The 15,238-nt window shown below is 21.0% G+C and overlaps 1 protein-coding gene across 1 annotated transcript; it reads left to right on the plus strand. All coding sequences in view use genetic code 6, as the record gives it.

Annotated features, from left to right (window-relative positions):
- Nucleotides 1-12: 12 nt before the first annotated feature.
- SS50377_23241 (uncharacterized protein) lies at nt 13-15,192 on the plus strand (the record flags this gene model as incomplete). Its single annotated transcript, XM_067907106.1, has 1 exon — nt 13-15,192. The coding sequence occupies one exon, from the start codon at nt 13-15 to the stop codon at nt 15,190-15,192; it is 15,180 nt and encodes a 5,059-aa protein (XP_067766374.1).
- Nucleotides 15,193-15,238: the final 46 nt, after the last annotated feature.

Consider the following 15,238-nt stretch of genomic DNA (forward strand, 5'->3'; position numbering starts at 1 on the left):
TCATTTTTAATAATGGAGGACAAAGTATATATGTTTATTAAATCATTTTATGATGAACGATTTCATTAGTGCCTTAGAGAATAACTTTAAAATTTAGAAAGAACGCAAGATTTATATCAAATTAGAGAAATTTAGCTCATTTAAGTGTCATCAGAAGAAGATAAAATGTTGAGTAGCATTAATTATAATATTATTATTAATTAACCATCAAAAGTATTTTACATATATGGACAACTAATTGGGGATTTTAACAAATAAACATTACTCAGATAATTGTCATTTATGATAGAACAAAATGCACATCAAGAGGTTAATTCATTTATACCTAAACTTAAATAATTAGATTAGTTAATACAAGTATATAAATTAACTGAAATAATATTAATGCCAACACTATACAATATTTACAATATTTCTAATTTTGCAAAATTCTTTAGTGTTATTTAATTAAAGTTATAGTAAAATGAGTTATTATAATTTGTAGACTATGGATAGTTGTTTCCTAATATACCAGTTAGTATAACGGAAACTTCAATCATAAAGTCTTATTAGAACTTTTTTTAGTATTAAGCTAGAAAAAAACTAAAAATTACTCAGAATATAAAAATTTCAAGCTAAATTTCTGGAAATATTATTAAAATTACTCCAAAAAATAAGTAGGTCATAATTTTAGCTACAAAAATATTATATATTTTATTAGAAACTTACCTTTAATAACTTATTAATATAGAACAATCAACATCTATGACTGGAATAAATGTAACCTATTAACAAATTATATTATAATTTTAAAAAAGTTAATTTAATCTTAGTTAAATATTTACTCTATTAAAGTAATAAGAATTTTTATAAATTTTTGATGTTCTTTAATAATATAGATATTCAATATAAATGGGGCTATTTTCGGCATTACCATAGTTAAATAGTTAAATTGATGAATCATTGAAATTAATAGATGATTTATTTGACTGTAAATAGACATTATTTATTGCTTTAGATAATCATGAAATATAATTAACAAAGACAATTTAATTATACTAGTAGCTGTCTTAACATTTATGGCTTATTAATAATCCTGATGTTAAAATAAAATTAATATTTAGTTATTTTAATCGAAAAGTGGAATAAAGATATTATTTTAAATCTAAAGGTTTTATATGCTTACTACTAGAAATATAATAGTTTTATTTAAATTCTTTTGATAATATTTAAATTATAATACTAAATAACAAAAAATTATTAAATTTAACTGAGTTTGAGACAATGCAAATAATAAACGTTGTTATCAATGATATTGTAAATTTTTTAAAGATATTATTAAGTAATTTAATATAATTTATATTTACACGAGTAAGTTAGTTTTAAATTGATCTAGGATCAAGCTTACTTATTTCTTAGTCATCTAAAGAATTTTAAACGGTACTATCTATAGATAAATAGATTATTGAATTTTATAATTCATAACCAAATGCAATTTCTCTTTTAAGATCTTTATTATTAATAAATGGCTAGGACTTTTAAAAATATTACGCTTAGGATAATGATTTTATATTCGAAGATTTTAATGATTACTATAGTTAATAGGTATTAGAAATAACAGGGTAAGATTTATTATTGATGAATTTTTAAGAGTATGTTTTACTAGGCCCAGGATTGGTATAGATTTTTATTAAAATAAACCATCTGGCATATGTTATAACAAGCTAATTAAAAAGTATGATAATGAATCTTAGATAACAGTAATTAAAAGAAGTAAGTATTAAAATGGAATAAGTTTTTAAATCCATCTAAAATGATCTTAACCTGTTTGATAGTTAAATAATTTTATCATTAGAATATATTAAATATTTAAAAACGATTAACTAATATTCATAGGTTAAGTTTTTGGGTAAATTAGATTTAAGAGAAATTATCTTGCATAAATAGTTAGATACAGATAATAATGTATCTTCACTTATACCATTATAAGAAGAATAGCTAAACTACAATAATCTATAATTTACATCTTAACTTATTGAGTAAGAATTATCATTTCTATTAGAAGACTTATAAGTTGATGTCATATCATAATTTTTAACAGCAATTGATTATTATTTCTTAGAATTTCATTAGTTTACTTTAGATTTTGTCGAAAAACTTCATCAAAATAATAATACAGCAACAACTGAAAAATTTTTCAATGAAAATGATATTTAAATGTCTTCATCACTAAAAATATTCAACTAAAATAAAAACTTAATTAATGTACAAGGGGGATCTTGGACAAGAGTCTAAAATATTTCTTAATATGCGGATTTATTTGGATTTAATTTATATACATAAGAAACGGAACGATTTTAGATTTATTAATAGAATATAGTAGATTTTAATATTATTCTTTCAAAATCTTTGCTAAATATTATTTAATCTTAACTATAATTGAAAGAGAATTTAGATTTGGATATACAGTTAAAATTTTTAGGAAAAATTTCTAGTCCCATATCTTAGAAAAATAATAATCTAATAGATTTATAATTTTAAAAGAGCTTCATTTCTATTGTAAATAAATTAGGAATTTATCTAAAAAATTCAGAATAGTATGTAATAAATATTATACAGAAGAAAGAGCAAGAATTTTAATACATATTGAAGTCTACATTGAAATCACCATTTACTGTTACTAATTTACCTTCTATTGTTTTATACTTATCACATATTTATAGAAACATTGTTGGTATTAATAGATCTGTGGAATCTGTTTAAAATATGATGAAAAAGTTTCCATCAAATGAAGATTTTGATATAATACTTTTACGATCATTAGATTTAACTAATAATACTAGTATTTTACTATAATCTTTTTTTAAGTTATGGCAGTAATCCCGCATAACTTCATTTTTTAAAAAATAATTATAAGACCCACTACTAAAAAATAATATACAATATAATTCTAAGAATTTATTAGTTGAAGATAATATCAGTTTTGCTTTATATGACAGATTTAACTATTGTTTTTCGTAGGTTCTATAACATTTATACACATAAGCTCAAGATTCAATACATATACTACTGTTATTTAAAGAGATGAATTATTAGATTAATTACCCTGAAGCATTATTTAAAACAAGTTTCGAGTTAACATGCTTATCTAGACTTTAGTTTTTTAAGCCTTAAAAAGAATATCATAAATTTATATTAATAGCTCAAGAATCTTAGTAAAGTGTTCCAGTATTATAAAAGATTCTGTCATATAGATCATAGATTATCAATTTATTGGGAATTTAATAAATTTTTGCAGATATGTTTATTTATTAAGTTATAGATTTAGAGATATAGTTAATTGATCTATCTTTCCTAGTTACATGGAGTTCGGTTAGATCTTAAAATTCAATAAATAAGTTACTAGAACTATATACTGAACTTTTTTAGATAATTAAGTTTACTATTTAAAAGTTTAAATAAATGTATAATCCATTCCTATAAGATGTTTATTAAGATTTTACAGATATTATTATGGAAAGAATATAGAAGCTAATTATTGGTGAAAATAAACTATCATTTGTTTAAATACAAGTTTTATTTCTAGACATGGTAAAATAGCATTTTTAAAATATTCATATTTCATATACTAATCTTTTTTAAATTACTTAATTTATTAAAACTTAAATAAAGTCAATTTCATCAACATCATTATTATTTTTCATACTTCTTATTAATAGTAATCGGTAAATGTATCTACTATAGAAATTGTATAGTAGTATGACACTTGTAGACTTAATTTAGTCACATTAAAATATTTCATTATAATTAGCTCATCCATTCTATGACTATCTAAATAGTTAAATAGAAATACAGTTTATAGAAATGATTTAAAAGGAAGTTATTAAAAGTTATTGTAGGTTTATTACATAATTCTTTATATTTATATTAGAGCAAGATTATTTTGAATTTAATATTAATGTGGAAAATGATTAAATTAGTATATACCCATCAATTAACAAAATTTAATGTTAATTTTTAAAATTAATTTAAGATTCATACAAAATAGTATTCAACAGTACATTATTTAATTTATCATTAGATGACCATTAAAATTTCATTGAATTAAAGTTATATATTTTATTTTATAAAATTGAAAATATTATTCAAAAAAAGATAGATAATAGCTAAAATATTATTCAACATATAAATATTAATATAAAAAATAGAAATTAAGTGTTAGAAGAACCAACAATTCATCAAATTTTTATTTAAGAAAAAGAAATGACAGAATTTATTAAAATATCATAATTGGAATAAGAGATTTGTGCAAAAGTTTCTACAATATAGTAGTTATAAACAAAATAACTAGATTTAGAGCTATAATTTTCAAAAATGAAATGGATAAATACTAAGCATATATCATTATCTTTTAGATTATAAACATACTAGAACTAACTATAGTAGTCTAACTTAGTTAGAATAAATATATCTTAGCTGTTATAAAATTTAGAGATATTTTTATAAACTTTTTATTTTTGTAATTATAATTTATCTAAATATGAACAGGTAAATTCATATATATAAAGTTTAATTTATGGAACCGATTAATTAGAGATCTTATACCAACGCTCTCAGCATATTGATAATGTAATTAAATCAAACATTACCTTAATTGGAAAAAGATAATATGTATTTTTTGATAGTTAATTTGAATATTTTGTCTAAAAATTTTATAAAACAGATGAGCAATTTATTTATAATTTATAATAAGTATTAGATTCTGTTAGATTGAAATGTGAAACATAAAGGTAAAGTCTTTAAAACCTTAGCAAAAATTTAACTTAGTATTTATTGCGATCTTGTGATGATATTGTTGCTTCATTTTAAATTACATACAATCAATACTATACTAATGGTCCTACGTAATATTATACTAGCAATTTTACCAAAGAGAGTTTAGGTGTCTTAGTATAGTTACTTTTATCAACAGATAAGAAAAAATTTATTAAACGGAAGGAATAAACTTCAGTGTATTATGAATAGATATTATCAAGCCAAAATTTTTAAATTATTAGCTTACATGATATAACTAAGTATTTATTAGGCTTTAAGCATAACGATATCTTTATAGTTGATTCTTAGACTAATATATTTATTTTAAGTGAAGAACCTAGTCATATTTCCTCAGCAAAAATATAGTACTTAAATAATAATTAAATTAGTTTGTAGATGTTAAATTAAGAGCTTGCATCGAATATAGATATTGTAATTCAATAAGTATTTGAAAATGTATTTGATATCAGTTTGAACGAATAATATATCTTATTTTCTGGTTATATTTTTCCGAATAAATTAGACTATTTTAATGATTGTACTTAAAAGTCTATTGACTTGAACAAAAGTTTTTAGTATATTTTTAGTTCATAATAACTTAAGATTAATTAGCTTTAGATTTTAATAAAAATATAAACAATATATGCAGTTCAAGGACAATTACCTATAGAATAAATAATTAGATTAGTTAAGTATATAGATTAGTTGGACCAACTTTTTAGAGTAATCCTTCAAACAAATACTATTATATAATAATTTTATAGAATTAAGGCTTAAATTTTATTTTCTCCGTTGCATTCTCAGTCTAGCTAGCTTTGGTATCCTGGTAAAAGTAATGCTAATACTGTTTTGTAATTTTTCATATAATAATTAACAGAATAGATCAGTATTCTACATTAATTGATCGTTAGTTTTGATCTTATTTATTCTAAATAGTTTTTTGTTTTTGCCAAACTTATTTATTTTATTTATTATTCTTTTAAAGAAGTTATATTAAAATCATTTTCAATTGTTAATGACTATAAGTATGATTTTTTAAAGTAAGCATTTATCGAAGAGAAAATTTAAAGAGTAGAAACTATTGGAGATATAATAGAGTTGTATTTTAGACCTGAAAATTTTATGATCACAATTTAGCACATAAGTGAGTTTTCGCTATCATATAATTAAAATGAAAAATTTAGTGCACTCAAGCAAAATGTTTTATAGTTACATGTTGATGTTAATAAAGTTTTATAAAATCATTTAAGTACAAACAGTGTTATACTCATTTAGTTATCTAGCAGAATTAAAGAGTATCAACAGTAAATTTAATTAAATGTTAATGATTTATAAGTAAAATAAATTGTCTAATTTAGGTAGTTAGAAGAGTTTTATGATGTAATATCGTTTGAATTAAAGATATTAGAAGTTATTATTAGTTCTTATTATAGTTTTAAGTAAGTTTTTGAGTTACTTAGTAATATTGATTAATTTAGTTTTGACTTAATTGCATACTAGTAGATTAATAATTTTGTTTAAAATTTAGGATATACATTTAGAAATAATATATATACTCAAAATGTTTAGTCAATTTTTGATTTTTATGATTAGAGTAAAAAAGAAAAAATTTATCATATTTAAAATATCCATTTAGCAAAATTTTAATATCAGGACGATATCACCTAGGACCAATATTAGATTCCATTATTTTAATTAAAAACGTAATAAAATGAAATTATACCTACAATTAATCCTATAGCACATGGATTTTATGATAATTACATTTATTGTAATGATAATTTTAATTTAATTCAGCAAAAAGATGGTACAACAAAAGGCTTATAACCTTAATTTTTAGGGTTTTTTGCATAAAGGTAAGGAACATTTTCATAAGAATTAGGATAACCTTCTATTTTAGTAAATTTGTAAAAAACTTAGTAGGGTTCTTATGATTTATTAATTAATGATATTTAGGGACTAATTAATGTTATCTATCTTTTTAAAAATGCTTGGTCATAATTTATCGACAGATTTTTGAGCCAATCAAATTTTAAAATGCTATCCAAAAAATAATTTCCTTTAATATTATCAGATATTTAAGGTGTAAGTGTATTATTTTAGTAGACTATATAATAGTATACTAAGTTGTATAAGTCTTATTGTTCGTATAATAATGAATTGCTTAAGATATAGATAGATAATTTTCATACACTATTTTTATCAAAATAATAGTAATTTCCATAAATATCAGAAGAATAATATAATAAATATATTGAGATTTAATAGTATTTCTTCGATAAATAATTAATTGGCCTTTAAAATATCAATTTGTTTGATAATATAAGCTTTTAATAATTATCCATACTATTAGGATTAGAAATTCAGTCTATTATATTATGCAATTAACATATTATAGGAATATTATTATCATCGAACTACATTTTACTATTTAAGAATAAGATATTATTCTATTTAAATAATCATTAGCTTTCTCTAGCGTTTGTTTTCAATTTTTGTAGATAAGAAATTATTAATACATTATAAATACTTCGAATTTAGATTTCAATAAAATTAGGCTTGATAAGGCCTTATAATTTTGCTTTTATAATTAACTAACGCTTAAATTTAGATATATCTTAAGTTTATTTTGAGTCAATGAAAGTTCTTACCAATGTTGCTAACTAAGTTTCTAAGAATATTGTTTCAATTATAAAGGATTCAACGCCGTTATTATTTATGGGAGATATATAATTTATATTTTTTGATTTTAAAGAAACTAACAGTCCCTTTTACTAGTTCTTTTAACGTGAAAGTATTATAAATTTTAAATATTTAAATATTGCCCCGGATACTATTTATTTTTAATTGATTACATGTTTAATAACCTTATTAGTTAGTGCATGTTATATTTCAGAATATCAAATAGTTTAATAGTATTATTATAAGTAAATTGATGATATTATGTTATAACTAAGTAATAATGCATAATTAGAAGGAAATACAGAAAGACTTTATTTTTTATAAATTTTATAATAATAACTTCTGTAATCTAATGAAGGGGTATTAAAGGAATATGTTTTTAAAATACTTAATGACTAATAAATTTATATTAGTACTTTAGAGTAATAACCATTATTTAGTGAAATTTTAAAGAAATAGATAAATAAGGCAATCGATGAATAAGTTAACGATGAGTCATTTACTGAGGTTTAAGTATTAAAAGTAATAAAATAACAATTATTTTATTAAGATGTAGACTGCATAGAATTACTTAAGCGATTTGAAACTCTACTTAAAAGAATATTTATTATACACCAAATAGCATATTCATTAACCTTAAATTTAAAGGATACTATTTTTATTTCTGGTTATTTTGAAAAAATTCCATCGATATCATTTTCTTAATATCATAAATTATTTGTAGTTAAAGAATAACAAAATATAGGCAATACTATATAAAGCTAAAGTAAATAATTATAATTTTCTATGAGAAATTCCATCCCTATTAATTCATAAGTATTTTTTGATTCACCATTTTATAAATTCAGACCATTTATTTTCGAAGATTAGTATGAAATTTTTTATCAGCTTAATTCTTTTAAAATGCATATAAATTTAGTAGGTAAATAGTTAACAGGGCTTGTAAAACCATAATAATACAAATTTAGTAATTATTCAGCAAAAGATTTCTATGAATGTTTACTAGAATTATCTTCAATTTTTACGCATAATGTACCACTAGTTTTAGGTTCTATTAACAATCATACATTATATTTATTTGGTAGTATTACAGGGCTATATATACTAATTTTGGATAATTTAGATGATCTTAATATTATTTCATAAAAGTTTTTGATATTAATTAATGACTAGCCAGATTTACCTGCTTTAATAAATACTTTTTATATTAACCAGTAAAATGGAATATACTCTACCAAGAACAAAGATATCATAGAATAAACTTATTCATAAAATATTGTCGTCAGTTAAATAATTATCCAATCAAAATCTTTACAATCATTTAGATAGTCATGTTAATTTGCGTCTTAAGAAAGAATTGATTTTAATGCTTTATTGTTTAAGATGGATTTTAGAGATTATAGTTCAAAAATTATAGCAAAATTTATAATGTAAAATTAACATCAAATAGCCAGTAAAAATTATAAATTAATATTTAGTACTATAAAAAATTTAATGAATAATTATCATTAATAAGATATAGAGTAATTATTAATAAATTTGTAATAAATATAATTTATATACAAAAATGTATGTAAAAAATTTGAATCTATAATTACACAAGATAATTTTATATAATATTTTGAATAACTGTTTACATTTTCTTACCTTTTGGCTACATCATAATATAATTTGCTAAATTCATTATTGAGTAAAGAAAACTATTTCTTTTTGAATAATATGATTGAAAACTTTAACAAATATATCACATCTATCTTTGGCCATGTCAATGATATTGTTTTTAAACAAGCACTAGTCATGTTATAAACTGAAATAGAATTTGCAAGCTGTGTCAAGATATCGCTAAAGAATAAAAATTTATTAGAATAAATTGTCTATACTATACTTAAGATTATTAATTAGTAATATTATAAACTTATCTAGCAAGGAGATTTATATTTAATCATAACTGAATCAAAACAAATAACAGTTTCATTTAATAAAGTGGGTTTAATTTTTAATCTGAATAATTTATCAAGCTTAGAATAATACTAATTTTCAATTAAATTTTAATAATATGTTATTTTAGAAAAACAATATTTAGAAATTCATGGTGAAGATTTTCGAGATTAATTATTATTAATTTACTATCTTAGAAAATATTAAAATGTAACAGATGAGAAGAAGCTTATTTTCTACTCCTAATTTATTTAAAAAATGGTTATTAACAATAAAACATAAACTTGTTTAGTATCTTCTTTAGAAAAGTAGTAAGATTATAAATTTTAAATTGACTTATTAAATAAGAAAATAGAACCAATAATATCATTTGGCTCAAATATTGCTGAATTTTTTTCAGTATAACAAACATATATTAATACACCTTAGTTAATGATACTAAGATAGTATGTATTATCCATTATAATAGGATGGATTATTTCTGGATATTATAATAAAAATGTTTTCAGTATTACCATATAAGACTATAATCTTACATTAGAATAAATTTTAGAATAAATTTGTTTTGATTAATAATATTTTAGTCATATAAATATTCCAAAGTAAAAATATTTAGTATATAAAATTTTTGATGAAGATATGGTAGATTTAAATTCTTTTGATAATATATTACTTAATGAGTATTATGGTGTTATCATAGTTCTTATAACTGAAAATACTGATTTGATTAGCTAGTTGTAAAGTAAAATATTATTAAGTTTTAATAATTATTTACTATTCACACTAAGTTTTGCCGAAAATTCTACCAAGATATAAACTACAAATAAAAGATTATACATTACAAACCCGTATAATCAGGACTTACTAAAAATAGCATAATTTCATTTAGTCAGAATACTATAATCGTTTAATAATATTTCATTAATATTCGTTAGCTATGATGATACAATCTAGTATACAGCTTAATTTATTAGACGTCTTTTTGGATTATATAGTAACACTTAAATTATAATTAAATATATCATCATATTAAGTCAATATCTTGATCGGCAAAAAGTTAAGACAAAATAAGTCTTAGTTGAAGCCCTATAAATATCATATGTTATTTTAAAATTATAGTATTAATTTTCTAATGATTTTGAGCTATTATGTAGTGTTGAACCTGAATTTATTAAACTGATTGCTATATTTTTTGAGCTTCTACCTTCAGATATACCTTTATAAAGCTATGATTTAGACAAATAAGAAATGACAACGACTTTTGGATATAATTTTAACTTATTAATTCATAATTTTTAAAAAATTATCTGGGTAGATAAATAACTAAACAATCGGTTTTTATTGCAATACAATGAAAAAGCTAGAGAAATTTTATTCATTTAACATTGTGATGGATAATTTATTTTAAATGATTAAGTAATGTTTATAGTTAAATAGATAATATACTACTATTAAAATCATACATTAACTTATTCAGTAAAACCTTTAAAATTATAAACATTGGATAGAATAATTTTAAGTTTTTGCAGTTAATAGTTACAAATGTAAAATAATCATAAAATATTAATGCAAGTTATTGATTCCTAGAACCAAGATTTATAGTATTATACACAATAAATTAATATTATGATATAAAATTTATAGTATAAATTAAAATAAATAAAAAAGGATAACACATTATAAATATATTGTTTTGTAGTGTTTTAAAATCACTAAACATCTTCTCATTTCAATACACTTTTGAATGCTTTCTGTTCATAGTCTACATTTAACCTATTTTCACAGAAATTAAAAAATAGATTGAAGGCTATATTATAAATTTAAAATTTAGACATGTAAGTATTAATAAATAAATTTTTCTTACCAATTATACAATTAGACTCTAATTCTTTTATTAAAAAACATTACTATGAATAAATGGATACACAGCCAATATATTAGCTGGTTAATAAATGTATTCCAACAAAATATATCAATATGGTATAATAATAAATTACAGAAGATATCTTAGATTTAAGTACTTAGTATAATTCATAAGATGTATTATATTGGTATAATAGAAAAATTGTTAATTATGTTTAAAATATTAATTTATTTTTACTTGTTACTAAAGATAATAAATAATTATCAAATTATGAAATTTAAAAATTATAGCATGAATCAACAATTAGATAACTTGAACAAGATCTACTTACCTTAGGAAATTAATATCATCTTGATCTTTAGTTTTTATAGGATATAAAATAGCAGATATTTAATGGTTAAGAATCTATACAATCAAAATAAGCAATATATTACGAATTAAAAGATAATTTTATGATTATTAATAATGAAGTTAGCCAATAAGAAAATATTTTAAACTAGTTATAATTAAAATTAAGTTAGCTTTAAAGATAGGTTATTTCAATAGTAAAAACATTTTTATAGCCACCAGAATTAGTGAAACGTATGCTAGACTGCTTGTCTATATTATTAAATATTAATATTAATATTATTGAAAGTTAAGTGTGCGAGCTTCATATTAACTTTTAAGATAAATAAGATTTAACATTTAATAAAATGCTTATAGTATAGTCCACATATCATTAAGACAATATATAATTAGATGTTCAAAAAATCGAGGAGTTATTACCTTATAATTTTAAACTTTAGGAATATTGTTTTTAACATGGTTATTAAATTATTTATACAAAAACCTCATTTATTTCTGAAAGATTGAGATTAAGTTATTCAAACGTATAACAGTCTGATATTATTTTTAAAAATAATATTATCACTTCAACAATAATATAAAACGAAGGCTACAAAACATTATCACTTGTTTATTTTACTCCAGTGGATAGTTTCAATACTAATTAAACTAGTTATAGATCCACAGTATTTGATGATAGAATATTGTAGTTGAATCCTGCGTAAATAACTCCAGAATCTATTGAACTATTATAACCATATTTATCTTCACCTGATTTTAATTCACTTACGATGACATAAACATCAGAGTAATTATTTGATATTTCTAATTGGATATCTGTCATTCTATAAATTAAAAAACATTACGATATATATTTTCCTTTAAAATATAAACTAATAAAAGAAAAGTAGTATCTTTAAGACCTATCAACTGAATTAGATAAAGTAAATGTTATATTATGTGAAGACTAAATAATTTTGGATCTAAAGAAAAATAGTATTTCTAAAAATTTAAAAGATTAAACAAATATTCTCACTAAATCAGAGTTTATTAATAATTAATTACATACTCAAGTTAACAAAATCTAATAAATATTAGAGTATTAACATAATAAGTAATCACTTTTATAATAGTATGTTAATGAAATTAAATTTATATATTCAGATTGTTTATAGATAAAGTAATAAGTGCCAAGAAATATAAAATGTGGTATTAATATTTTTACGGATAATATTTTTAATTTATCAGAGATAGATCAATACTTATTTACAATAAATTATAATATTATCTCACCAAAATGTTACTTTTTTTCTTCCATTACTCCATGGATCGCATCATTTATGACTACAAAATAAGCTATTGATTTTGTTGAACAATTATAGTCATAAAATAATATTTATGTTATAGATGCAGATAACCATTTTTAAGTAGTAATTAAAGGATTAATTACCTAACTAGATTTAGTCAATTCTTAGTTAAAGTAGTTAAATTATTTCAGCAAAATTTAGCCTTTTTATGAAATTTAGTCTTTTGAAATTGAAATATTTGATTCACTAGAATCATTATTTATCCATGGTTAATCATTCAGGGACAGTTTTTTATTTGTGTACATTAATATAAAAGAGCTAGATACATTTAGTGCTAATTTATAAATATTCAATCTTTATAAGGCGAATAACAAAATTATTTTAATAGGTTAGTAACAGATAAATAATTTTGAAGAGCTTAGTTATTTCAAATTTTAGTTACACTAACCTTTGAAATATATTATTATGTCATCAATAAATATAAATAATAGTTTAATGCTAAAATTACAATAATCATATGTTTCAATGTACTGTTCATTAATTGATTATCTATTATGTTGCACAGAGAATAATTTTGAATATTTAGACTCTGCTAAAGAAAATTTTGAAAGTGAAAAGCAAATTTGGATAGTAAAATATAATAGTTGTAAAGAATCAACGTAAAGTTATGCTGTTTTTAGCGAAATTTGCTAGTATTTAATTTAATTATCGCATCATAGAATTAATAATTATACAGAATCAGATATACTCTATTTAGCTAATATATACTCCCATCAGTTGATAACAAGTGATAAGTTTTAAGAGGATCTAAATTTACACGAACAGATTTAATTTTTAATAATTTAAGATATACTAAGATATATCGATAAAGAAGATTACATAATGGCATACTTTAAACTATTAAAATAAGATTAGATTAAGAATTTATATAAGATTTTTACAATAAATTATTTCCATCATTTAGTAACTTTTAAATCAAATATGTATAAAGCACAAGTAAACAACATTAACTTCATTAATTGTTAAGTTAAGACATAATTTTTAAGCATTTTAAGTTATTTTAATATGCAAAATGAGAAATTATTCAAAGTAGTTGAGTTATATATGATATAAGATCCATTTTATTTATATTGCTTGGAGCTATGTTTTTTTTACTAAACACTAGATTAAAAACTTGTAAATCATATTAATAATGGTGTTCAATTAGGTTTTTTGCCTGAAATGGCGTATACTCAATCTGTTGAATAAGCTAGTTCAATGTCTTTTGAATTTAATTATCCTGATCAATTTAAAGAATTAATTTAATTGTATTTAAACACTAATTTTGAACAGGTCAAATAATATGTAAATCTATGTTTTTATTATATGTTTGGTTTCTTTAATCATTATAGAGAGTTAATATAAATGCTACCAACAGTCGATTATCATATCCCGCCAAAATAATATGAATTTAAGGCTCCAAATTAACTAACGATAGCACTTTCAGATTAAATTGAGCCAAATATAAACTTTCAACTCTAAAACTAGTAGTTTAATTTTAACTAAATATAATAGCTATTAATAAAGTAAGAGCCAAAAATTTTACATTTAGATACACTATAAATGCTGAATTATTCTTCAAATCTTGCTAATTCATAGATTTAGACAAATTCTCTTAATTTTTAATTTATTGAAGAGAAAAAACTCTAGGCATAATATCCTTACAAATGTGAAAATATATTTTAGGTAGGAAATAATCCCCATAAATTATTATAAACTATACTTCATTTAGATAATTAAATTTTGAATAATTTGATGTAGCTGTCTTAATTATATAGTGACTAGTCAATTCGAATTGTTATAGATTCGTAAATAGTACCATTCGTACCATCAGTAGTTTTAGCTCTTTGTTTAATAATATACTAATCAAACTAGTCTCCTTTTATTATAAATAGTTATCTACGATAGTTGTATATTAGTACTGTATAATTAAGCTCAACAGAATTTACTTAAATGGATTTTTTAGACCTTGTTAAACCTGCAAAAGTTGATATAGATGGGATTTAGTGTGGAAGAATTATACTTGGTCTTGTGAATAAGGAACATGATTTAAAAATTGCAATGCTAAAAGCTATTTGTAGTGAAATAGACTAAATTTAAGTTCCAATAAAAATAGATAGTTATTAATTAGATACAATATAAAGTTATTAAAAGCAATGGGAAGATTTTTTGAATGAACTAGATTAATGCATTGAAATCAGTAATGCATAAAGCCCAAGATGGTAAAGTAAAAGTTAGTGATGGGTATATAATATTATAAGTATACATTTAAAAAATACATTAATTT

This window comes from Spironucleus salmonicida, chromosome 3 (genome assembly GCF_000497125.1).
Source record: "Spironucleus salmonicida strain ATCC 50377 chromosome 3, whole genome shotgun sequence".
NCBI classification, from domain to species: domain Eukaryota; phylum Fornicata; order Diplomonadida; family Hexamitidae; genus Spironucleus; species Spironucleus salmonicida.